Source organism: Arctopsyche grandis, chromosome 8 (assembly GCF_051622035.1).
Source record: "Arctopsyche grandis isolate Sample6627 chromosome 8, ASM5162203v2, whole genome shotgun sequence".
Classification (NCBI taxonomy): Eukaryota; Metazoa; Arthropoda; class Insecta; order Trichoptera; family Hydropsychidae; genus Arctopsyche; species Arctopsyche grandis.
In genome coordinates, this window is record NC_135362.1 from 30,391,997 (window position 1) to 30,418,594 (window position 26,598).

A 26,598-nucleotide genomic window follows, 5' to 3' on the forward strand; every position below is an offset into this window, starting at 1 on the left:
TTTTTCTAGATCATGAAAACGTGATCAGTAATCGATTCTGAGTTCGAATCAGTCAAAATCTCGAGTTCGAATTTTCGCATGATCACAAAACTTCATCTATTGTTACTATGTACATAGATAAAGTAATAACCAGAAAAACAGACAAAAAACCAAAACGTTTAGTTCTGAACAGGACCAGACGACAAGAGAGACCAAACGTTTTCAAGTTCATTCATGAAAATATAGTGTTTTTACCCCCAATCCCAGATCTAGAACATTGATTCGATAACAAACCAATACTCGACATCCTTGAATAAATACAGCTGAAAGTCGTAAAGATAATAGAACATAAAAGACCTAACTCTATGTGGACCGAAGCTATATCCGTTATCGCGCTATTTTCCTTTCATTCCTTCCGGCCGTCTGTGTGCGTTGCACACATTTGTACTTATTATAGGGGCGGCTCTGGATATCACTATTTCTTATTATATAATCATTAAAATACTTAGGTAATAACTTATAATAAAAAGACAATGTACTAAGATTTAAACTATTTTTAATACTCGTACCCATCCCAATTCATCTAACATACTTCTAAAGGTCTGTTCACACCTATCCAGCACGACCCGTATCCTGCAGGTGTCATGCAAGTGCGGATAGTATTCTTTGGTACATTCTATATGGACGCGCATGAATGCGTAAATGCGCATGCGCGAATGGAGAATGAATATGTCCATGTAATGTACCAAAGAATACTATCCGCACTTGCATGACACCTGCAGGATACGGGTCGTGCTGGATAGGTATGAACAGACCTTAATACTTTTTAATCTACTGTAGGCGGGGTAGGATGTGTTGACCGTATCCCAGCCTAACGAAACACTGTTGTGCTTGTTTTAATAAATTTTTATTGTTTGCCTAAATATTGTACAAATGTATTATATTTGGGCAAAAGTATGTCGTTCAGTGGTCTCTGGATATGGTAGAGTGTCGCTGGCTCGGCATTCGGCTATGTTCAGAAGGTCTCTGGATGCGGCAGTGTGTTGCTGGCTCGTTGTTCGGCTATGTTCAGAAGGTCTCTGGTCTGCTGCTGTGTGTCGACGCTTGCTGCTGTGGGTCGACTGGCGTTGTTTGGGTTGTACCTCCTTTTATAGTGTTTCTGGGTATCACGTGACCCGTGGTGGTTGTTGTTGATGCGTAAGCGAGGAATGTGCTTTTGTCGATGGGGTAGAATTTTCTGGAATGATTGGCACCGTTCCGCTCGATGTAGTTTAATGGCTGCGGTGTGCTTCGACCGGTTTGGTTCCGCTCAACTGGTAGGGGTGTTCCGCTTGAGTTTAGTTTAATGGCTGCAGGTGTGCTTCGACTGGTTTTGGGAATGTATTCTGCTTCGCAGTAAATGTTTTGATGAATGTGACGAGATTCCCACACTACTAACATTCAAAATACCTCTTATAGCTTTATTTTGTATATTTTTCTTAAATCTGGACCATTAAAATCTGGCACTCGAGTTCTCATTAGTACAATATTTAGCGTGGAAAAATGGTTGATGGAGTTTTTGGGTGTCAGATGTTCTGTGATCGAGATTTTAGACTTGCGAGAGATCAATTTTTACGTAATAATCACCGAACCGTTTCATGATCGAGATTTTAGTGACGTGTGCAAGATAGCTTTGTGTGGAATTATCACCGAACTGCATGCAACATTTGTCAGGCGTAGGTCGATAAGTGGAGAGTTACGGCCTCGAACGGTCGGCATCACTACAATCAGCTGTCGCACGCGCAGTGTTTGGTCGGTCGTGGAAGTTTGACGTCTTCTCTGGTGGAAGTATCGGCTTGTGGGGATTTCCCAGCGATTCGTGACTCATGCAGCCTTTCCCATCTACTCTCGTCTTCGATTCTGTTTCTGCTTTCGTTGCTGACATTGTAAGTTTGTGACGTTTGGCCACAGCTCTCCAAACAACTCGCACCGATCTGTCAATCAATGCCATGTCCTCAAGTACTAGTACAAGTAGAACCGCCAATATTCAAATCGAAAGTGTATTGATTTGACGTATGAGCTATTTTCAAACGTAGAGTGAGTGAAAGCGCACGCGCCACTTTTCGTCTCGCTCTAACTCACTGAGCTCCATATTTCCGTCTCTTTCCTCACATGGTTTAAAATATTCATATTACAATGTAACTTTTTTACTAATGTATATATATAGACCCAAATTTAATCGTGTAAACTTATATTTTTTCACAGATACTGTCAATGTTTGTTATTATTAGCTGGTATTACGTTATTTTGTCGACAAAATCTCTATCATACTCTACAAGTAGCTGTTGAAGATTCGACAAAATGCCGTTCACCGCTGAGGTCGCTGCCCAGCAAGTGCAGGTTCATTGCTTTCATTTCATACAAATACACATTTTCAATATGGAATCCCTTGACTGATGATAAGCTTTATTATTCCAGGAATGTTTAAAATCTTTGCATCGGTTGGTATGCGAGATTGAAGCCGAACGCAATCGCACAGAGCACAATATTGAAAATGTTTTGAAGACTCAGGAGAAAGTCGCGGCCGATGAGAATTCTGCCCATTACTATGAAGTAATATATAAGTATTTTTGTATTAATTTTAATCTTGTATGATGTGTATTTCATGTTGGTTTTTTTTTTAATTTTTAGCAAAAATTAAGAGGTTTATATAAGACAGGTTTGGCCGATGCCAATCAAGAGGAAGATCTGTTGCGGGCAGCTCTCGCTTGTATAAATGATATCCGTGCTATTCGGAACGAGCGTAGAATCCAAGCTCGCAATGCGGGGAATAAGGAAACCATCGGTTGCGGTGCATTGATGAAAATGTTGTTGAACTCGGCTCAAACTTTGCCGTTGTTCGTGGGAAAGCCCGGAGAACGTGCGCCGCCTTTGTGCGGAGCTGTTCCTGCCGACGGAAACTATATTGCTAAGGTGAATAGAATGTAATATAATAAAATAGAATGATAAATTTAAAAAAAAATTTACTCAATCTGGTGTAACTCAGGGGTCCACTTTAGCCCCTTTACTATTTACAATTATTATTAATAGCCTCCCTGGAGACGTTAAATTATTCTTTGCTGTTAAGAATGAGAGGCAAGCCTCTCTCCTTCAAGTGGATATTAACGATGTCTTGGAGTTTAGTTCCAGTCCAGTTATTAGTAAATGTGCCATTATGAGCTATGGACGTGCACATTCGCTCTATTGTCACAGATATTCCATTGGATCTGTCTTGTTGAAGCGTGTGGAATCTATGGTCGATTTGGGTGTCACTTTTGATACGCAGCTCACCTTTCACAACCACATCAAGACGATCGCTGACGTTTCCTTTCGTCGACTTGGATTTGTCTTGAGATATGCTAGGTTATTTTACAATCCTTTGTCTTCTTGCTTGTGAGAAGTAAGCTAGAGTATAATGCGATTGTGTGGCATCCGCATGAAGCAAATTACTATCTAAATATTGAAGAAGTCCAAAAAACATTTCTTCGTTTCCTATATCTCTACCCTACTCCTTTCCTTTTGGGTATAATTTTCTTGAACTTCTCGTTAATTCGTTGTTCTCCAGCTTCTATGTGGTAACACGTCATGCCCGTTGTTGCTGGAACAGTTGGGACTTTATGCCCCTAATAATTATGTGCGTGGTAGGCATCATTATTTGATGGTTGTACCTCCAGCTCGCGCAGTTCTTTTTCAAATGTCTCCTAATCCAAGAGCTATTAGACTTCTCAACGAAATCGTTGCTGCTGAGCCCGAATGTGATATTTTCCACCTTAGTGAGCCTAAATGATCAGATATTATTCTAACCTATTTGTCTGGTAGCCTGCGCTCATCATTATTTTTATAATTGAACGTGATGTATGAGTGGAAATTTGATCTTCTTTCTTCCGTTTGAGCCTCACAGGGATGTTTTGTATTTGCGGCTGGTTCTTATACATATATTGATACTGGCTATAGGTTGCAAGACATTCCCTACTTTGTATTTTATTATTTGATACTTTTACTTTATCTACTATTACTATAATGCTATTGTTTTTTATGATTATGTATAAATGTATTTTTTTTCCTCATCCCTGTTTCTTTTCGACACAATGGTCCAAACTTAAATAAATAATATGAATAATTTAAAAATACTTTTATTCAGAGCGGTGATATGGTAGCGGCATTAGTGCGAGTATCAGACAAAGAGGAAAATTGGATTCTAGCTGAAGTAGTCGGTTGGAGTATCTCACAAAATAAATATGAGGTAATGTCAGATTCAATTTTACAATCGGTGTTTAAATTTGGCTCTTTATATACGTTTTCCCGTTAATCTTAGGTAGACGATATCGACGAAGAGCAAAAAAACAGGCACGTGTTATCGAAAAGACGTGTCGTCCCTCTTCCGCTAATGAGAGCCAATCCGGAAACTGATGAATCTGCACTGTTCCCGAAAGGATCTATAGGTAAGAATGTACATATATATATATTAATACATTGTGATTTTGAGTACACAATTAACAATTGAAATATTCATTTGCAGTAATGGCGTTGTATCCGCAAACGACTTGTTTTTACAAAGCCGTCGTCAACAAATTGCCAGGGCTCGCGTCCGACAAATATGAAGTGCTCTTCGAAGATTCGACATACCCGGACGGGTATTCGCCCCCGGAACGCGTGGCTCAACGGTACGTCATCGCCATCAAAGAGGGAAAAGGTCGCAGCAGCTGACACTCGGCCCCCGACAACACGTCCATGTCATCGTCTCCGTCAGATACCGCCAGCGAGGGGAGTTTCTTGATGTAAATCCGCTGACAATCTGCCAAGTCCATTGATAAGTTGAGGTGTCTCTGGGGCACGCCGATATATCCTTCGATCCAGGTGAGACGAGTGTCGAATACCTCTTCAGTGTTGAAACTTTTGAAGTTAGTTTTATGTATGTATGTAGATATACTAAATGTGTTTCATTAAATGTAATATATATATTTGTAAGACAACGACCGGGTCTTATTGAACATTTGATAAATGGTTCATACTAGTGCGTGTGTTTGTTTTGGAACTGTCGAGGGTAGAATAGGTCATGTATAGAATTTAAAGTTTAATCATATTTCAGTATTGTAATTTTTATGTGTATAATAATAAAACGATGTATTACCATTATAATCTTTATTATTATTACTCTTTTTTACATTTATTGACCATTTTATCATATATTTTGCAATGTTAACATTTTTTTTTTTTACTTTTTTCGCCATACTTACCTGCTCAAAAATTAAAGAACACAAAAAAAGTTCAGTTCGAACAAGAATAAATATCAAGCTCGTGTGATATTTTCCTTTTCAATACATGCAGTATAAAAGAAATGGAATTTTTGGAATGGAATTCTAAATGTTTTTGAACAGATTTAAGGGATTTTGGTTCACCATGCCAATTGTAGGTTTTAAAAACACTTCATAAGCAAAAGAGAGGAGCAAACTTTTGTCTAAAGTTCCGATCAGCTAGCTACAGACATTTTTATAAGTTGCCACAAACAAATAAATGAACTGAAATCTCGCCGTAGAGAAAAAAAAAGAAGAAAAATTTTGGAAATGCATAATGATAAATAAATATATGTATATATATATATATATAAAAAAAAGATTAATTTTCAGGAGAAATAAAATAAATGGAACGAGACGTAATATTTTAAAATAAAGCGAAAAATAAACTTGGATTACCGATCGATCAATTTGGACATGAATGTAAAAGGTCAGCAATTTAGTCGATCCCAGGCTCTGTCCAGTTCTAAATGGAAAAAAGAAAAAGAATAACACAAATATCGAACTGCAACAATAAAAACAGATTACAGTACAACGGCCTCAGCAATATTGTCTGCGACCTCTTTTTTTTGTCGCAATTTTTTTCTTGTTAATGTTACGTTTCCATTTATTAAATTTCAAAACTGAGCACCGTTTCAACATACAATATAATTAATATATATATATAACTTTTGAATTGTTGATAGAAATGCAATTGGCTTACAATCACCAATTCAATTACATAAATTGCGAATACACATATACTGAGCTATAATAATGCAATCACCGTCATGTTTCTATAAATCATTGTTTTCATCGAATGAGTACACACGATTCATAGATTTCTGACGGCGAAAATACTTAATCTAAGCATGCCAAGGTATTTGCAGTAGTCCTCTGCTCTTCAAACTTTTCAAATCGAGGACATTTGTACATGAGTAATTTAATTATTGTAGCTAAATAGACAGTTATTAATTGATTATGTAGAAAATAATTCGATACACATAGACATTTATATAAAACATTGAATTACACTCAGAGTTACATATATTGCTTGATAAATACTTTAAGAAATCGACTTTTCAAATCTCAACAAAAATACTATTGATAAATAAGTCGAATATACAGTTTATTAAAAAAAAAAAAATGCACCGAGGTAAAAATTACCCTGTATATTATTTTTTTTTTTTTTTTGAAATTTAGAAATCTATAAGTAAATCGAGATATTATCGAATTTAGATCTATGATCACATTTGTCAAAATCAAATTTCATTACGACTACATGTTAAAAACGTACAAAATGTACTCGATATTTAAAAAATACAAAGTATTTTCAACATTCTTACCTTAGTATAATAGTTGTAAAAAAATACATGCTAAGGGGAAGAATCTTATTTTACCGTTACTCAATTGAATAGCATTGATTTTCCATGTAGTTTCGACGTTACATGTGTTACATAAAATACATAGGAACAATATTTGTCAAAGAAAATATGTTCAAAAGAATAATATTTTCATTTAATACTATTAATCATAGACCCAAAACAAAAATGAAACAACGTTAAATAGTCCGAACGATTTTCGGTGAATGTACAATTAATAATACATCATAATAATCAACTTTCGAATTTCAGTATGTATTTATAAATCGAATTATCCAATTACAACTGAAAAAAAAAATTACACCGCACACTAAAATAACAACGTAAGTTATATAAAGATTAACTTGCAGATCTGTAAAAAATACACAACAATTAAATGTACCGTCCGTATAATACATCGTTGTAAATAATTGTCATAATAAATGTTATTATGAAAGATTCATAATCACAAACACATGTTCTGCACTTATTTTAAATAAAAAATAAGCAATTTTTTTTTCATCAAAAACAAATAAAACAAACAAAAACAACTGATTTTATATCATCATCGATGAATCCATAATGATAAAGACAAAGATGTGTGTACGTTCATGAATGGAGAGTTCTCACTTGAATGTTATCAGTGTATAAACCAACTTCATGAATATCCTATGTAGTAGTAGGTAGTATATGATACACAAAAATGGTCAATTATATCAAAAATTAAGTCAATATACTGCACCAAGAAGCAAAACACTATTATTATCACAAGTGTGGCCTCCTGATAGATGCACCGCCTCTAGGTCAGTATAGTGAGTAATACATCCTGCCTCTGCCCCTAAAATGTCGAATTTCTTTTATCAGAAATAAGATAAAGAAAACATAAACACGACATTAATACGACATAAAAAAAATTTTACTTAAAGCAAGCAAAATTGGAGAGCATACAAACTTACCTTGCTCTACGGCGAAGTCCATAGCCGTATATAGCTCCCCGGGAGAGTCCTCGGCCGCGGCCCCTCGCCACTCGAGGAAATCTGTTGGTGGTCATCATGCCTGGAGTGTTGGTACGTTTTGGCAGAACCTAATATATATATATAATAACAACAATTCTTCAACTTGCACGCGTACAAAACAACGACGACACTGTTTCAAATCTACAAACCTTTATTTGTCTTCCTCTAAATAGGGAGTCGTCTAAGGCCATAGCTATTTGTACACCGTCCTTATCACCGAATTCTATGTAGGCAAACCCTTTGGGGTGACCATCGTATTTGTTACACAATATGGTAACCCTAAATAAATACACATTCCAATATACATTTAATATCGCCGATAACAACAAAAATACACATGCAACGGTACAAAATTAAAATGCGACCGACCTGTTGATGTAACCGCATCCACGGAAATGATCTTCGAGTTCCTCGGCCGTCGCTCCGTAGTCGACGTTTCCCACATATATAGAACGCGTGTCGACTTCTACCTTTTCTTCGTACGACAAGTTTAAAGGACCCGCTGAAATCGGATTGCAAGTTTAAAATTCACCGTGATATATATATATATAAATATATATATATATTCCCTCGAAGCATACGACACTCACCGATGTTATCCGGTGGACTTCCGAGACTCATTTGTTTATCTACTTCGGTGTGCAGCTGTTTAATCTTCTCCCTTTCTTCTTCCATTTCTCGCACACGGGCTTTAATTGCTGCCAATTCGGCGTCTTCGCCGCCGTCGCTAACTGTAGACTTGTTAATGTCCTTAAAACGAATCGGCAATTATTTATATGATGACAAAGCCAACTGTACTAAAAGCGAAAATCTCAAGAGTATAGCCAGAGCTATGCCCGTCAAGAGGTTTTACCAAGTATTAGAACAAAACGAATGTCTTGTTGTAGTCATATTTCATCAACTATCATAATTATTATCAGCATTGTTTATGTGCACGTGAATGGATGTTATAAGAGGATCAAATTTCTCAGATTACATATATTCATTGGGATTACCCATATAATATGTACCACTCTATATGAAATGATACTATAAAATTTAATTTAAAAATCTTACATTCGTCTGGTCGGATTATAATAGTAATATAATATAATATTGGCCGCAAACTGACACTGGATAATATAAATTTCTTATCAGTATATCCTTTCAGTTACTGAGCTAGTAAATTGTTGTTTGTTTTTTCGACAACTTATATTGCATGTATTTGTGAGAAGTTTTTAAGTCTTGTCAGTATTAAAAAATCAAAAAGAAATATTAAATTATCTTTTTGTCACTCGGAAACAGTGCTTAATTCACGCTTGCCAAATAAAAATCTTGTATAAATATCTTATTAGCCCTTTGAATGCTGACCAACGCTAATCGGCGTTTTGCCAACAAGTACATGAGCCAGAATTACGCCGATAGGCGTTGTATTTTGAGTATGTAAAAAAATGAAGAAGAATACTACCCTCTTTAAGCCTTTCCAGGTAGCATTGAAAAAAAAAAATGAATCTGTGTCAATGTTTATAAAGACGGATTTACACCGGAATTTCAGAATTTGTAACCATAGCAGAATTTCCTGATGGGAATCCCTAACTGCTGAATATTTTAGATTGTGAGCATTTCATTTTAACAACAATGAAGAAGATGGAACTGGTTTTTGGAAAAATAGTCTTCAATAGACTTTTTTTGTTTATTTTATATTTTTGCAAGATATATTAGAGTCTAAACAAACCTTCACAAAACTCGAAATCTTCAGCGGTAGTTATCTAGGGTTTGTTTGGATTAGCTACAATGTTTATACCTGCTTTGAGAATAATTCTAGTTGGAAATGTTGGCGAAATTTTCAGCGTAGCGGGCTTTTAACAGGAAAGACGTCAGCAATCAAAGGGTTAAAGAAATAATTCAATAGTATTGTTAATACTTTGCAAGCCGGTTATGAGAATTCTCGTGTTTGAGTATCCAACGTTTGACGGCAGGTCACGAGAATCCTCGTGTTTACATTGTCTGGGATTGGACTGCGGGTCCTGAGAAAACTAACTATTCTTAAAATATTTTTGATCAAGGACATCTCTATAACTGGATATATACTTCATATATAAATGACAAAATAGAAATCTGTTGTATATATATTTTTTCTTGTGCAACAATTTAAACTCGTAGCATGCGTTTTTTCAATATTTCCCGTGTTTCTTCCGATTTCACCCTAAAACGAAATCCAGATGTAGTTTTTTGTGAGACGTCCACCTTTTCGGTACTTTCAGTTGCTTTCATCGATTAAAAATGAATCATATACGAATTTTTGCGAGTATCAAAAGTGCCCGCACGACCTACCGACTTGCAGAGTGATAATGGCACTAATTAAACAGGAATGATTGCTTGAGCAGACTGTATGTAACAGCAAGCAGCATGGTTTTGCGACTCATCGATCAATCATCTCACTAAGTTGAGAATACCCAATCTGAATAAATGTTAGGTGGATTCGTTTGGAGCTGGTTAGTCTTCAGCTGAATCAACAATAAACTGCATCTACCATTATTCAATATCGTTCACTTCGATCTATGTAAATCCTCCTACATGTCCATACTACAGTATCATTATGAGATTAAATATTGTAACGTGGGGATTATCCCTTGCCTAAAGTGCATTTGGGAGGCTAACGATGGAGACCCCCGAATTGACCTAGCGGGACTCGGGAAGTAGTCGGTAGAATTCCTAGAACAGCACTCAGTCACTTCCCACTAGAGTTCTCGGGATCCTGATGAAAGCGTGAGACTGTACATGCCTAAACAATGGAGAAATAAACGGATCGTGGAAGCTGTAGTGAGCTACCTGCCCTTTATAAGGAGGTACTTGGGCCATATCAGATCATTCTGGAACGAGCGCTGGTTGCGCGTGGATCTCAATAAATGCTGTGAAGCGACTTTGGCCTTTCATTTGGATCCTCCACCCACCAGTACGCAACAATGGTTCCCGGAAAGATGCACTAAATTGCACTGAATAGTAGTCATAATTTTCAAAGGCACTTAAAAAGAACTCACGCAATAGAATTCCACAAAAAAAAAGGTTAGCACCCTCGGATAACATACAAATACCCCTTGACGATTTTTTGTGGAATCCTATTGCATTAGTTCTCCGTGAGCATCTTTGAAAGTTTGCTTGTCTCGAGAGTGCAACTATCCCGAGTGCATTTTTCCGATCACTCACAACAATATTTTCATTTACCTAGAATACTAGAATAATATGTAAACATAATACTATACCGCTCAATGTTCGCCACTCCATTCGTATGGAAAGTTTCTAGACTAAGTTACATATTAAATATAATTAATATTATAAAAAAAATATACATATTAAAATTTGAAGCTTACCTCGCTAAATGTATTTTCGCTCGTGTTCATATTTCCATTTGTTTCCTCTTCTAAATGTTCATCCTCGGTGAGCATATCGGTAGGCATCTTTGTTAAAAATTCCGCCATGTTTGGGCGCCTTTAAAAATAATAATATACATATATATTTAGTGACGTATGAAATCGTATTCATATTTTACATTATTGTGGAAAGAGAAAAATTTCCCCTCAGATATGGCGGCAACGAATTGCATTTCGACCAAAATCATCTGTCATTACGTATAGCCATCAGTTCAAAATGCAAATGAATGAACATGAATGGAACGATGTTACCATACCCGATTTGGCCACAGGGCCGCAATTGTTGTTTACAAAACTTGCAAAACAGTGAAGACAGGCACGTTGCAAAATATGAGGGCGACAGGTAGTGTTGTGTTGACGCGAATAAAGCAATGGATGAAGTAAAAGAAGGTGCAATACCACGTTGGAGAGGGAGAGGGAGAGGGGTAGTGGGAGTGGGAGTGGGGTGCGGGCGTGTCGAGGTGCGAGTAGGTTATGTGCAGTTGGTGCGGTTGGTGCGGTTGGTGGGGCTCACCGACGGGTTTGCGAACGCGAAGAACAGTGGGGGTGAAGGGGGAGCGCTCACCGGTCGAATGGCAGGTGGGTGTGGTGACTTCAGGCCAGGAAAAGGTGACTCCAGCCGACGATCCGGCAATCCGACAATCCGGGGTCTGGCGATCGGCGATCGGCGATTGGTGGCGCTGGCAGCGACGCGACCGCTCACGCCGCACACTGCTACCACCAACACCGACACCGACACTAGCGCACTCGATATGGCCAACTGACGCACCTCAAATTATATTTTAGATCAATTATCATACTTAACAGCACTGCACGACTCCGTTTCAAATATGTCATTTTATTACATTTCTATTCATATCTACCTACACGTCGCGGCCACGTCACGTTCACAGCACTTTGGCCGAGTGCAAGGCAAAATCGGCTTACTTATACATTAGAGGCCATGACGATACGGCGCAATATTGCTTACGTCGTGTTGTCGAGTACTTGCAATATGAATGCATACACGTGCATTCGTAGCTACGCGTCAGAATACAAGTCAGCAAAAATGCTTCGACGTTTATCGAACGAAAAATTATGTATAATCGCGTTGTTGTTGGAAGAAGAAGCTCAAGATGGCAATAAAAAAGCACGGAGGCGTTTTGATGTGCATCCCATGTTAAAAAATAGAAAAACCGAAGGAGAGTTTTGGACACTGTATAAGGAGCTTGCGGATGATGGACAAAATTTTTATAAATATTTCCGTAAAAATTTTAAATATTTGCGCCAAAACCATGACTAGACCTTTAAGGTCTGTTCATACCTAGTCAGCACGTACCGACTTCAGCAGGTATCCGGCCGTACGAAAAGTATTCTTTGGTACATTTTGTATGGGTATATTCATACCAACCGTCACGTTTACGCCACGGCAGGCTTACAGCAGTACCCGACATTTCCTGTTCATACCTTACAGCAACATCCTTCAACGTATCGTATCCGTTTTTTTGGCCATCGTGGAAATATACACACGAATTACGTGCCATGAGTCTGCCGCTTTGCTGTTTTGGACCAATTATCGATAGTGATAGTTGACAGCTGTTCAATCTTTCGACATGGTTTTTTACGGAAATATTTAAAAAAAATTTGTCCATCATCCACAAGCTCCTTATACAGTGTCCAAAACTCTCTTTCGGTTTTTCTATTTTTTAACATGGGATGCACATCAAAATGCCTCCGTGCTTTTTTATTGCCTTCTTGAGCTTCTTCTTCCAACAACAACGCGATTATACATCATTTTTCGTTCGATAAACGCCGAAACATTTTTGCTGACTTGTATTCTGACGCGTAGCTATGGATGCACGTGTATGCATTCATATTGTAAGTACTCGACAATACGACGTAAGCAATATTGCGCCGTATCGTCATGGCCTCTAATGTATAAGTAAGCCGATTTTGCCTTGCACTCGGCCAAATTGCTGTAAACGTGACGTGACCGCGACGTGTAAGTAGATATGAATAGAAATGTAATAAAATGACATATTTGAAACGGAGTAGTGCAGTGCTGAAGCCGTGCAGTGCTGTTAAGTATGAACAGACCTTCATTCGTTCATCCCCTATAACCTTAAGAGGGCTGAACACCAGCAACTTATCCATACAAACGTATTACACTTCTCCCTTCCTCAAGTATAGCACTAGAGAAATTATTTTTTAATATGCTATGAATATCCACCATAGGCATGTTTCTATATTTTTATTTTTTGATTAGTTATTTTTTATAGGAGCTAGGAGCCACCAAACATCTAAAAAATCGCCTCGTTTTTACACCCACGAAAGGAGTCCGGCGTGCTAATTTAACAGTTGATTTTTAACAAAATACGAAAACACAAACATAGAAAATATTTTTTTCATACCGATGATGAAATTTTTTTTTTAAATTGGTCCAGTTTCGGAGGAGAAAACTGGAGAATACGAAACCTCGATTTTGTCGATTTAAAATAGGTATTATCTGGTCGAGGCGCAATTTTCGCATTCATTCAATATATACATATGTATATTGGGTTTGGTGCATCCGTTCTAAAATCGCCAGATTAACAGAATGGCAGCTTTAAACGTAATTCTAGTTTTATCGAATGATAGATTGCACATCAGATGACGAGTAACCTTTCGATGTGCACAGATGCAATTATTAAATGAGTTTAATAAGGCAAGATTCGGAACTTATCGAATATTGCCTTATTAAACTCGCCTGAAAGATCCAATTCAATTTTAATAATTACCATTTTAGTAATTGCATCTGTGCACATCGAAAGGTTACCCGTCATCTGATGTGCAATCTATCATTCGAGAAGATGAGAATTGCATTTAAAGCAGCCGTCCGTTAATCTGTCATTCAATTTGTCTGGCGATTTTAGAGCGGATGCACCGCATCCACATATATTGTCGCATTCACTCATTGGTTCGGTGATTACTAGTCAAATGTGAACCGGTCACAGGACAACCGGTCGCTCTAGATCGGTCACACGTGATCACCCGTCGCACTAAAACTAGTCACACCCTAAAATCGGTCAACCAGTGTTCCCGTGACCGATTTTAGGGTGTGACCAGTTTTAGTGTGACGGGTGATCACATGTGACCGATCTAGAGCGACCGGTTGTCCTGTGACTGGTTTACATATGACTAGTAGTCCGTTTACCCACTCATTATATATATCAAAGAAAGGAACGGCAACAAAATTAGGGTTTCGGGTATCCAGCCCTCTTAAAGACGGGCCTTGCACTAGCGTGATATACGCGAAGGACTGCACTTTTTGCGCAAAGTCGCACATTTTACTAAAAAATGAAATGAATTTGAACATGTTTTTTTTTTCAACCAAGAAACAGCATTTTTTCGCATGAGTTCGACCGTACTCAAACCACGCTAGCGCGGGACCCGTTCTTAAAGTGGTATGATGGACTTTTCGCCTGCCAGATGTTCCGTTATAGAGATTTTGGTGCTACTTTAGTATGCGGTCTACCTTCACATATCTACTTTAGTATGCGATATGCCTTCACGTTTTTACTTTAATATGCGGTCTCAGTTCTCGCGTGCGACACTGATACTGAATAATACCGACCCTAACAACCTAATCTTAAATTAATAGGACCAACCTTAGCTTAACCTAATCTATCCTGACCCTTAAATAAATAGGTGTTGGCTTTAAGTTTTATTTCATCAATATTTTCACAAACAAAAAAACATATCTTACAAAACAACACTTATTTAAGGGTCAGGATAGGTTAGGTTAAGTTAAGGTTGGCCCTATTGATTTTAAGATTCGGTTAAGAGATATGTATCTGCTGACGATATTTTAATAGAAATGCTTCGACAACATTATGGGGCGGCAGGAGAAAACAAAAAATTTAATGAACATTTCGTTGCTTCTATACAAATAAAAAAAAAGTAGTCGACTGCGATTCAAAGGTAGATCGCATGCTAAGGTAGAGCGCATACTAAAGTAGCACCGAGAGTTTAATAACTTTTGGGCGAGCGCTTTGTGGGCAATAATCACCGAACCGTATTTACATTACTTGATAAAAATATTTTCATATATTTTTATATGAATAAAAATATCTTAAATAGCTTCACAAAATATTTAATAAATTATTAAATTGTTATAAATAAATTACACATATAAAATACTTAATTACATTATTACGGGTACATTTAAATTTTAAAATAAAATGAACTCTTGAATTCGGGCATTTTAGATATTAAATGATAAAATTCTGCTGGACCCAAATTATCTTTATGTTCTAAATCGATTTCATGAAGAAGCTGAAAATTGTCATTCAGTTTTATTATATAATTTAATATAAACACATAATATTATATTACGTTGCTTTAAATATGTATGTATGCACTTACAATTTTTGATATGGAAACTTTCTCTTCATTACTGATGACTTTACTATTATCAGTTCTATCCCAAGTCAAACGATCAATTATTTCACATAAATCATCTAAATTTATTTGATTATCATCGTCTAAATCTATAACATTTAAAAAGGGGAATGTTTAGGGTCTATATATTATAAGGAATTGGCGCTCAAATATGTATGGAACGCTGTATGCTCGCATGCTGAGGAGAGATAGGAAACAGAATATGTGGGAAAGAAGTATAACAAGGGTAGTGGATGAAGTAAAGATATTGAAATGGCAATGGGCTGGTCATGTAGCTAGAAGAATGGACTGAAGGTGGACAAAAGAAGTACTGGAATAGTACCCGAGAGAAAGCAAAAGGGTAAACAGAAGATTGTAGGGAAGATAGGTAGACGAAATTAGGAAAATGTGTGGGATGAGATGGATGAGAGTTGCGCAAAACAGAGATGTGTGTTGGAGAGACCTTCATTCAGCAGTGGATGGTGAATGGATGATTGTAAGGAATTAATTATGTATTGAAACCATTTACCAAATATTTTGAAAGCCCAAGCTGCCTTTACTTTACTAGGACAATGCTCACTCATAACCGAACACAAATCCAAAATATCTTCGAATGAAAAGCAATTATCTTTTTGGGAAGAAAATACATGAAAAATACGATCACCGAAAGGATTGAACTGAAAAACAATACAAAAAATAAATCAATTGTATAATAATGCAAAGTGCGCAATACATTTACGATACATTACCTTTAAAACTGGAAATTTTCCCATAATATTTTCTTTAAAAAATCTAAAATTAAAATCATTGTCCATCTCTCGAGGTCCAATAGAATGAAAACGTTTCAAGAGACTAAAAATTACCAAAAAATCAATCGAATCAGCAGCAAAATTCAGTTAACAAATAGGTATGTTAATACATATCTAGGTATGTATGTATGCATATACTTACTACAGTATTTCAGGTCTTGACAAGTATGTTAATGTGATATAATCATCCAACATCTCATCGGTTATAGCAGGCAGGCTTGATTTATTCCCCATTTTGAAATTGTACTCCTATCCAAGTCTAATTTGAAAAGTTGTATATACGTAAATATGTTCACCCAAAACAAACATATGTACATGCACTACGTACGAAATGGAAATAAATATCAACGAGTGGTTCCGTTGCCGATGATGTTTATTTGCTTGTTGATATCGAACTGATTACAACTAGGAATTGGAATGGTTACCCTTGTGATAAGGAAGTAGGACTTATACCGCTCAAAATTGTGACTCATCGCAGGTAGATAGCATTACAATTTAACAATGAAATGGTAAAAGCCGTCATTAAAAGATAAGCTTAATTCCAATAGTCATAGTAGATTTCTGGTTCTATGAATTTTCCATACAAAAAAACATAAATTTTTGTTATAAAATAAATTGAGATAGTATTACGGCGAATAAAAACACAAAGTATATATTAATATGCTTAATAATTTATTGGAAAATAAAATACAATATGTACATTTCACGTATTTACAAAATATTTCGTATCGACATCCTCAAATTATGAATCCAACGATATTTTAACTACGCATGATCGTTATGAAGTATAATATATTATGACATGATAACTTAACATAAGACTCGATAGTTTATAAAAGTGAGAATTCATTTAGCTTAAAAACTTTAAACATAAGTTAAAAACATAACAGTAATATTGCAGAATTAATCATTTTCGCACACACGTTTGGTTAACACATAAACAACACTATATAAAATCAAACATAGGCACGAGGAGCATTATGTTCAATTTTAATTAAAAAATAAAAGCAAATTTATCACACATCTTGAGAAACAGCGCTAGGGCACTTTGTTATATATTTCGCTAAAATATGAACAAAGGTCACCTTTTAAAATTATTCATATCAAAGCTCATTTGTCGGCAAGTATGCAATTTACTATTGTCTTTGAATAGAAGTGACTTTTTCTGCTCTGAAACCGATAGTTTGTTAGAGAAATCGTTCGTTTTAAGATTCAAATTTATCGTTTTGTCCTGCAAAACGGTTTTTAAATCGTTCGAAGTGAGATTTTTGGAATTTTTATCATTGTCGTACGAATTTTCACTATTTTTATTCAAAACGAAATTGGAATGTGACTGTTTATTTGATTCGTGGCTGTTCAGTGGTACGTAGCCGACCAGCTTTCTCGGCTGCGGGTTAGAATGTTTGGTCTGCTCTTCGATAAATATTTCATCGATCGATTTGCCTCTGATCACCGAAAAAGCATGCTGTCGGGCAATCCTGAAAAGTAAATAAAAATACATGAGAACCTACATTTAAATACACCCAACCGATCGAGCAAATAAAACAGTACGAACCTTCTCAAAGTCTCACTGGTGGAATTGCCGGGAGTCCTTAGCGTACGAGCGTGGTGCGGCAACTGACTGATCTTCCGTGTCAACCGAGCGAGTGAAGACATGTGTAGACGAAACTTATCATGTTTAACACCGATGCTGTGACACCTAAGAGCTTCCGCAACGGCCCATAACAATTTCTGCAAAACAACACAAGTAATTTAGAGATAGAAAATAAAAAGCAATATGTAAATATGTATGGGATATAATGTACTTTTTTATGAAGATCACTAAGGACATCGTTTTTGTTGAGGAGTTGTTCCGATGCATGTTTGATGATTGTCGTAGAGAGTTCCTGTGCTGTGCTTTCGATTTTATCACCACCGAACGAGAGACTTCTATGCAACTTAACCCTAGGACCATAGTCCATTTCGCTGATCGAATCGTCGAGTCGGAAGCGTTTCCTATTGTTGCCGTCATTCTTCGTCGATTCTGAATCACAGTTCGACGTGTCTTTTGAAGCGTCCGTTTCTTTTTGGGGAGTATTGAAGAGTGCACGTTTTGATTTGATAACTTTAGAGGTTGAGGCGCACGGTGGTACTTCTTCTACGGGTTTGCTTTGTACATTTTCAGGACTTAAAAACAACGCTCTCTTGGAAGTCTCTTTAGTAGGTTGCGATTTGGACACGGAAGGTTCATTAGTGAAAAGGCGACGGGTCGTTTTCTTCTTTTGAGAACTATTCGGAGCAGCTTTCTTTTTGGGAGTTTTGCTTTTAGGAGTTCTCTTCAAAGGAGTGACTTTTTTAGGCGTCTTCTTACGTGGACTTTTTCTTAAAGTTTGTCCTTTGCCTAGAAACAGTCCAGCATATTTTCTGCAAAAAGACATCATATAAATGATAATCAATCACAAATGAACAAAAACTTAAATAACAAAAAAAAAAATAGAAGCACTTACGTCCGATCGATTAAAATCTGCCTTTTAGCTGAAAACATTTGCATAACATTATCAGCGTTACAAAATGAAATCCTCCGACGTGCAAGATGGCTTAGACGCCTTCCAGGAGACCGACCCACATTAGATCTTAAAGATTTTTTAGCAGGACTTTTCCTACACGACACTACCAAGCAAGAAGAAGCAGTTTCACAGCCGATGTATCGTAATAAATATCGACACAACAAACGATCGATGTCTTCCGAGTAATTAGTACAATTATAACTAAACAAAAAGAGTTTGAATTAATTGACAATACAAATAAATCGAAACAATATAAATAAAAATAGATACTCACTGAATTCCATGATATCTACAAGAGCGAATTTCAGGCCACTTTTCATTGGTAGCCAAATCTTGGGTTCCATTAATGTTGATCAACTTCTCGGAAGTGTTAAGAGCTGACGTGCCGCTTACGTTAGCGGCCTTTTGCGATTGTTTACAAACGGTCTTATCTAAGGTATCGTTTGAAATATTTAATATGGTTTTATCTGCCGAACTGTCGCAATTTACGGGTAAAGATGTTGTCGAATTTGATATCGGATCTAATGATGATCCAATACAGTCATATTTCGGAAGATTGGTCTTATACATCTGTAGTATATCCGCTGCGGTCAACTGCGATATTGTAATAGACGGTGGAGGAGGAACTCCTTGCAAAGATTTCTGAAATTACATATAGTATATTTATTTTAAATATAATACATAAATATATGCATGACTAAAGAACAATAAAACAAACCTCCAGTCTTTTAACTAATTTTTTATCGTACTCAGTGAATTGTTCTATAGATTTTTCTTTATCAACTTTTGCTTCTTCATAAGTGTTATAGATTTCATCTTCATTGTCGGAAAACAGGGTGGGAGAGCACATTCCACTGTTGTAAGTGTTGTCGAAGGTTACATCTTTGCTCTTGAGCTCAGTCATTTCGTTATGGCTGAAAGTGGTGTTGCTGTCGACGTCTTGATTCTCTTCCAAGTTTGAGAATCTAGTCGGAGTTCTCGATAGGACGTTTAAAAATATATCATAATCAGACGGATATTGCGAGTCGGAAGATAAAGTCAAATTGCATTTGCTATTACTGGCGTCGGCGCTCGGCGAACTCGTTATATAGTCGTTTGATTTATTACTGAAGTTGTCAACCGAGGATTCTTTGTTTGCTTCGCTAGCGAAGACATCTTTGAAGTCGTCTTTGAATTGCGATTGAAATGTGGTATCCGTGTTGACGATCGGCTTTAATTTCTGCAGGTGTTTTAACGTACCGTTGAACGTAAGTTCATTGTTAGGCAGCTTGAATATGTGATTGGGATCGGATCCGTCGGGAATAGAGCTGATGATGTTGTTCGCCATAGCGTTGCAGTTGTCGGTAGCATTACTGCTATTCTCCATGGAGAGAAATGAATTTGCTAGCACGGGAACAGTGTCCGGAATGATGCACTTGGTTTCACGCGAAGAATTTGCACTGTCGTTGTCTTCCTTGGTGGTGTAATTTATGTTTAAAATTTCGAAATCGTCTTTGTTTACGTAAAACATGTCTTTATCTGCGTTGATATTACTCGTGTTGCTCTGTTCATCGATGGCAATGTTCTCCAGGTTATTGTATGACTCGTTCAAATCGAAATTTTGTGGATATGCGGACAGTTCCGGCGATTCCTGATCGTTCTCCGACGGTTGGAAGTCACAGTTGCCCTCCTTGTTCAGCGTGTACAATTTCGTCGGACTGATCTGTTGACAGTCATCTTGGAAATCGTTGTTGTTGGGATTGTCGCTCTCCAGTAGATTGTTTCCGCAGATGTCGACTTTCATCTCGATGATGTTGTCTTCGGATATAGCGAATATGCCATCGTTGACGGGGTTCAGGTTTTCGTACGCGTTGTTTTCGTTTAGGATTTCGCAATCGATGGCTGCGTTTTCGTTGTTGCAGTTTTGAACGAAATACTCGTACGAATGGAAGGACGTCAGAGTGTCACTGTTGGAGTCCACGTTCACACTGACTTCCATTGTCAATACATTTCAAAATGCAGAGTCTGGAAAGAGAAAATACAGCGTTGATGAGTCAATAGCCTGTCTGAATCAAGAATAATATCGACTTAGGGCAGCAAAACAAATTTCGCAACAGACATTACAAAGGGAAAGTATAATATGAGGTGTGAGTGAGTGTGTTTCGAAATATCACTCAGATAATGGCCTTATGAAGTTAAATCTAACAGAAACATGACGTAATGTTGTAATTTTTAATGGAAAACACAATTAACTATATATTCAAACTAATAAGTTGAATGTTTATTATGTATGGATGAAGATTTTTTTAATATTACAGATTTAAAAATCAATATAAATTATTTTATTTCTACAGTAATTTTTTGTATAAACGAAAAGCTTTGATTATGATAGCCTTCAAGAAATATTGTGATGTACATATGTGATATATAGTTGATGAATTTTTATATAATATAAAATTTTTGTTTGCAAGCAAATATATACATATTTTTTTGCAATTCGAAACATTTGGAAACTGTTAAGTTTGCATGAAATTTTTATAAGGTCTGTATTTATTTGGTCTGTAAATATGTAGATGGTCAGTATTTTATTTCATCGATCACTGACTGTTTGACGATTGTTGTCTGTCAAAAATTATATACTTTTAATAAGCGGTTTATTATGACTAAATTTTCATTACAAAAGTTATTGACCATATATTAAAAAAAAAACACGATCAATTAAATTGTTGCCTTTTTGTAAACCAATTTTTCCCACGAATATTATTTTAATAAACGTATACCAGTGTCTTCACAGGTTACCCCAATCTGACACTATGGCTAGAGAATACATACAAAACATATTTAATTTTATTTAAAAAATATTCAAGTGCTAACCAAAAAATTAAATTAAATTAGTGTAAAAAAAAATATAATGGACCGCGTGAATACTCTTAAAACTCTATTTATTTGTAGCTTTGTTTGATTTGATCAGTAAATAGATGACCAGTATAAGCTATATTATCGATCAATGACTGCTTGACAATTATAGTAAGTTAAACAATATTAAAAAAAAATTGCGGTTTACTGACCATTTATTTCTATCTCTATAGTACACAATTATTACAAAATTTTCATAAAAATTACTGGCATATATTGAAAAAAAACTAATCATTTATATGGTTGCCTTTTTTATAACCATTTTTTGCACGAATAATCGTGATAATTGAGAAATATATGGATTTGTTTAGAAAATATATAATCAGCAAATTATAATATCAATCACTGACTGCTTAACAATTATATTCAGTCAAAAAATATTTAAACCCATAAGCTGTTTACCGACCGTTCGTTTTAATTTATATAGAATACTAGTTGTTTCGCTCAGTATTTTTAATATAAACAGCTTAAACATGGCGAATCTAATAGTAAATATTTATTTGTTTTTTTATTAAATTTATTTCAATCAAAAAAATAACCATATCGAATCATCGTCATAGAAACTTTGATTTGTTTTCGAAGCTCCCAAAAATAATTCTATTAATTATTCTATTAAATAATCCGAATAATTCTAATCATTATTTAATATAAAAATAATTCTATTAAATAGTCTGAATAATTCTAATCATTATTTAATATAAAAATAATTCTATTAAATAATCCGAATAATTCTAATCATTGAAAATTGTATTAATTTGTTTAATAATATGGGTACTTATTGGTTATATGGGCGCAACCGAGCATTAAGTACAAACTTACACTAAAGATATACGGCAGTTATATAAATTTGGTACTAAGAATCAGAGTAAATAATTCTCTGCAATATGTGAAATTTGCTTTATTTTCAGTTCGACAGCTCTGTATTTTAAATAATTAAAAATATTTTAGTCAAAATTCGTCTATTCATCAAATAGGTTACTGACCACTGCATTATAATGTCTACACTGCAGGGAACGCTAAAAATTGCAATCACTGAAAAGCTGTTTGCGACATTCATTTAACTGCCGTGTATTTGTTTGCTAGTGTGAGTGTGTATTCGTGACGCTCGGTTGCGCCCGTATAACCAACAAGTACCGTTATATGTATTCATGCTTTCAACATTCCTACTTTTTATTAACCTCTTCTTAGTTCATTAACTTACTAATGTTTTTATTTTATTTTATTTCATAGAACATGAACAGTTATTTACGAATTCAGGGTTGTCAAATCAAACGTCCCAATATCGTTTTTATTTTAAATTTTGTTCTCAATTCAGTTATAATATTCATTAGAATATTTCATCTCAAGATTCTATCCAGGAACATACTGATAATAAGTTAATATATTCAATTTATCTATTATTTTTAAATATGTCTATTTTATTTTGGTTCGATGATTACTGGTCACAAAGTCACTAAAATCTCTATAATGGAACATTTGGCAGCCGAAAAGTCCATCATACTAACGAGAACTTGAGTGCCAAATATTGCGTATTCGCGCCTATATAACACCTATTTATTTAAGGGCCAGTTTAGGTTAGGTTAAGTTAGGGTTGGCCCTATTCATTTAATATTAGGTTGTTAGGGGAGGTATTATTCAGTCACTATCACACGCGAGAACTGAGACTGCATATTAAAGTAAAAACGTGAAGGTAGATCGCAGTTCTAACCTAACCTGACCCTTAAATAAATAGGTGTTGGCTGCTAAGATATCTTCTTTATTTTTTAATATTATTCCATCAATATTTTCACAAAAAAAACACATCTTAGCAATCGACACCTATATATATAAGGGTCAGGTTAGGTTAGGTTAAGTTAAGGTTGGCCCTATTCATTTAAGATTAGGTTGTTAGGGTCGGTATTATTCAGTCTCACTATCTGTTATCGGTGAACAGACGGTCTGTGAAAGAGATGGCTGCATACGTAATGGCATAGTAAACGAGATCTTGGTGAACAGACGGGGTGAGAAAGAGATGGCCGTATACGTAATGCCTGAAGCGCATCCCCGGTTTACGGAAAATCTGTGAACGAGTTGACGTGTCACCAAAGTAGACATGTGAAGGTAGAAGGAAGGTACTAAAGTAGGGAAAACGGACTACTAGTCATATGTGAACCAGTCACGGGACAATCGGTCGCTCTATATCGGTCACACGTGATCACCAGTCACATTGTTATTGGTGATCACGTGTGATCGAAAATTGAAAATTGGTCACGAAAAAACTGGTCACACCCAAAAATTCGACCAATTTTTAATTTTTGAGTGTGACCAGTTTTTTCGTGACCAATTTTCGGTTTTGACCAGTTTTAGTGTGACGGGTGATCATGTGTGACTGATCTAGATCGACCGGTTGTCTTGTGATCAGTTCACATTTGACTAATAATAAAATAAAACTAAAGTAATCACTGAACCCTAAAGTAGCATCAGTGGGACTCTAGTGACAACTTTGTTCGAAAGCATAATATGCCAATAACTAGTCCACGCCGCTTGTTAATTTAAAACATATATAACAGATTTCACCGATTCGTTTTGTATAAATTCTGACGAGGTCATTGAACTTGAATTACAATGCTCTAGAAAAAAAATTAAGTCCGCCGAGTCCAAATTTTCCATATAATAAAAGTCTACAGCATAACGTTTTTGAAATACACCCATATATAGATATCGTACATACATAAATAGATAAATATAATCTCAAGTATATGAGTATATTTGCCAAATATCCGACTCGGACGATGGACTTGGCATTTATAACAGTTTCGTGTACGCCAATAAGTATTATATGCAAACACTTCACTGAGTTATTTATTCGTTCATATTTTTCTTGGTGTATCGAATTCAGATATATTCCAAAACTACCTATGAAATTTATAACTAATATTAGATAATTTAAACGGTGAATCTTATATTCTATTTCAAATGTACCTACAATTATAATAAAAATGGGATTACATATATATAATAGGATGAATTCTTCAATAATATGCATAAAAATATAATACCGAATGCATAGAGTGGAAATAATACAACATAAAGTTTATAAGGTTCATTGAACTCGAACAAGATGTTAAGTGATTCAGTTTGTATTACAAAACCTAACCTTTCATATATATATATAAATAAATTGACGACTGTATATAAAAATATTAATATTTTTTCCCTGCCACATATCAATTGATATAATATTGAGGATATACACTTAAATAATCTTTTTGGGCATCGGAATTTAACGTATACATATAATATTATAGAATGCGTAGTAGAATTTCAATTGTACTGAAAATATATTTGACATTGATTTGATACGCAGAAGCATATATGTATATCGCCACGAATATATAATAGTTGTGTCATCAAGTGCATGAAATAATCACTTTTCACGAATATATTCACACTCATAGTGAGTATTAGTTCATGGAGAGTATAGTCTGGATGTGGTTTCTTTGGCTGGACGTCAATCAGACGTCGAAGATTGAGGTCGAGCCCAGTTGGTGATGCGGCTGGTGAGTGTGCAGTATCTGAAGTGCAGTACATTTGACGAATCGAATATTAGTGGTTGTCACCTGAGAGAGGTGGTGGGGTGGTGGGGTGGTGGGGTGGTGGGGTGGGGCCGAGTCGGGGCGAAGTCTCGAGGCGAGGGTTCACGGACCGCTGGGGGTCACCTGCCGTACACTTCTGCACACACGCATACTTGTGAACACATATATGATAGCCACACACCGGTGTCGTAGCGTTTCGAACCACGGCCATATTCGAGTTACTTGCGTTTTAAATTCAATTTTATTTTGTGATCCTTTAGTTTGATTCAAGCGTTAAAGCTATAATTCATTGATTAAAATTATGCTTCAAATATATCTACTCAGTGGTGGCTCGTGGGAAATGTTTCTGTGGGTATTTTATTTTATTATTATTATTTGGTAAACGGACTCAGTGGCGTAGCGAAGAGGGGGGGGGGGTTCAGCGGGTCTGGACCCCCCCCTTGGCGGAGTGCAGTCGGCGGCAAAATATCCCACTCCTGTCGCAATTGATCGTTTGTACCATTTTTGGATAGTTTTTTATCCCGAATCCAGTGGCGGCTCGTCTATATGGGCTGCGGGGCTACAGCCCTCCCAAAATAGTAAATATTCATGCTATTTTTGCCGTCCATATGTGCTGTAGGGCTGCAGACTTCTCAGTATAGTACATATGCATGCTATTTTTGTCTGTATTTGATTTCCGGTATGGTCAACGAGCTACTAAAGCCCGATTAATCTCTGCAGCCCCCCCCTCTATAAATTCTCACGAGCCGCCACTGCCCGAATCCATGACAGATTTTTAGGACGTAAACATATACTTGAAAATTTCCAATGTTTGCTTCCTGATGGAAAAAGCTTTCAACCATCAAGTGTTTTAAAAAATAAGATAAAGACTTCGGGGGAAATTTACAACCAAGATATATTTTGTGGGCCTTGCATTCTAACTGGAGAGTTGGAAATGTGGTTTGCTTGTGACTTGCTTTATTAGATATTCATAGGGATATAAATGTTAGTGCAGAAAAAATATTAGAGAAATACGCGAAGATTGGATCTGTGAATTTCGTACTTTTTTAAAGTATTCATTATTTTCATTTTATTCGAATTTCATACCATATGTTTATTACGTATTTACTTTATTTTTATATGTTGTGATTTTATATTAACTAAATATAAATTATCTTGCCTTTTTTCCTGTCAAAACCCCCCCCTTGACAAAATCCTGGCTACGCCACTGAACGGACTACTAGTTATATGTGAACCAGTCACAGGACAACCAGTCGCTCTAGATCGGTCATACGTGATCACCCGTCACATTAAAACTGGTCACGAGAAAACTGAAAAG

General features: G+C 36.1%; 4 protein-coding genes across 6 annotated transcripts; 1 reads left to right on the forward strand and 3 right to left on the reverse strand.

The window, feature by feature from the left end:
• The first annotated feature begins 1,697 nt into the window (after positions 1 to 1,697).
• Positions 1,698 to 5,147, forward strand: Sgf29 (SAGA-associated factor 29). Its single transcript, XM_077436586.1, has 7 exons — positions 1,698 to 1,904; positions 2,224 to 2,358; positions 2,437 to 2,571; positions 2,650 to 2,931; positions 4,139 to 4,240; positions 4,313 to 4,439; positions 4,517 to 5,147. The coding sequence occupies exons 2-7, from the start codon at positions 2,320 to 2,322 to the stop codon at positions 4,702 to 4,704; spliced, it is 873 nt and encodes a 290-aa protein (XP_077292712.1). The 5' UTR covers positions 1,698 to 1,904; positions 2,224 to 2,319; the 3' UTR covers positions 4,705 to 5,147.
• A 75-nt stretch (positions 5,148 to 5,222) lies between these two features.
• Pabp2 (poly(A) binding protein nuclear 1) lies at positions 5,223 to 12,038 on the reverse strand. Of its 3 annotated transcripts, XM_077436590.1 has the most exons (8): positions 11,921 to 12,038; positions 11,623 to 11,826; positions 10,998 to 11,115; positions 8,238 to 8,397; positions 8,017 to 8,149; positions 7,797 to 7,926; positions 7,588 to 7,715; positions 5,223 to 7,485 (listed from the first exon to the last, which is right to left on the reverse strand). In XM_077436590.1, the coding sequence occupies exons 3-8, from the start codon at positions 11,103 to 11,105 to the stop codon at positions 7,470 to 7,472; spliced, it is 675 nt and encodes a 224-aa protein (XP_077292716.1). In that variant the 5' UTR covers positions 11,106 to 11,115; positions 11,623 to 11,826; positions 11,921 to 12,038; the 3' UTR covers positions 5,223 to 7,469. The 3 variants fall into 3 exon arrangements, with proteins under 3 accessions (XP_077292716.1, XP_077292715.1, XP_077292713.1); XM_077436589.1 differs by lacking the exon at positions 11,921 to 12,038 and having other exon boundaries at positions 11,623 to 11,887; XM_077436587.1 differs by lacking the exon at positions 11,921 to 12,038 and having other exon boundaries at positions 5,883 to 7,469; positions 11,623 to 11,918.
• Positions 12,039 to 15,154: 3,116 nt separating this feature from the next.
• LOC143915759 (calcium and integrin-binding protein 1-like) lies at positions 15,155 to 16,661 on the reverse strand. Its single transcript, XM_077436560.1, has 5 exons — positions 16,407 to 16,661; positions 16,205 to 16,307; positions 15,985 to 16,132; positions 15,441 to 15,565; positions 15,155 to 15,350 (listed from the first exon to the last, which is right to left on the reverse strand). Exons 1-5 carry the CDS (start codon positions 16,496 to 16,498, stop codon positions 15,240 to 15,242), a joined length of 579 nt encoding a protein of 192 aa, XP_077292686.1. The 5' UTR covers positions 16,499 to 16,661; the 3' UTR covers positions 15,155 to 15,239.
• A 251-nt stretch (positions 16,662 to 16,912) lies between these two features.
• On the reverse strand, positions 16,913 to 25,480 carry mi (cyclin E-interacting protein minus). Its single transcript, XM_077435478.1, has 7 exons — positions 25,305 to 25,480; positions 19,529 to 20,814; positions 19,085 to 19,452; positions 18,751 to 19,011; positions 18,070 to 18,667; positions 17,820 to 17,995; positions 16,913 to 17,742 (listed from the first exon to the last, which is right to left on the reverse strand). Exons 2-7 carry the CDS (start codon positions 20,786 to 20,788, stop codon positions 17,346 to 17,348), a joined length of 3,060 nt encoding a protein of 1,019 aa, XP_077291604.1. The 5' UTR covers positions 20,789 to 20,814; positions 25,305 to 25,480; the 3' UTR covers positions 16,913 to 17,345.
• Between the last annotated feature and the right edge of the window lie 1,118 nt (positions 25,481 to 26,598).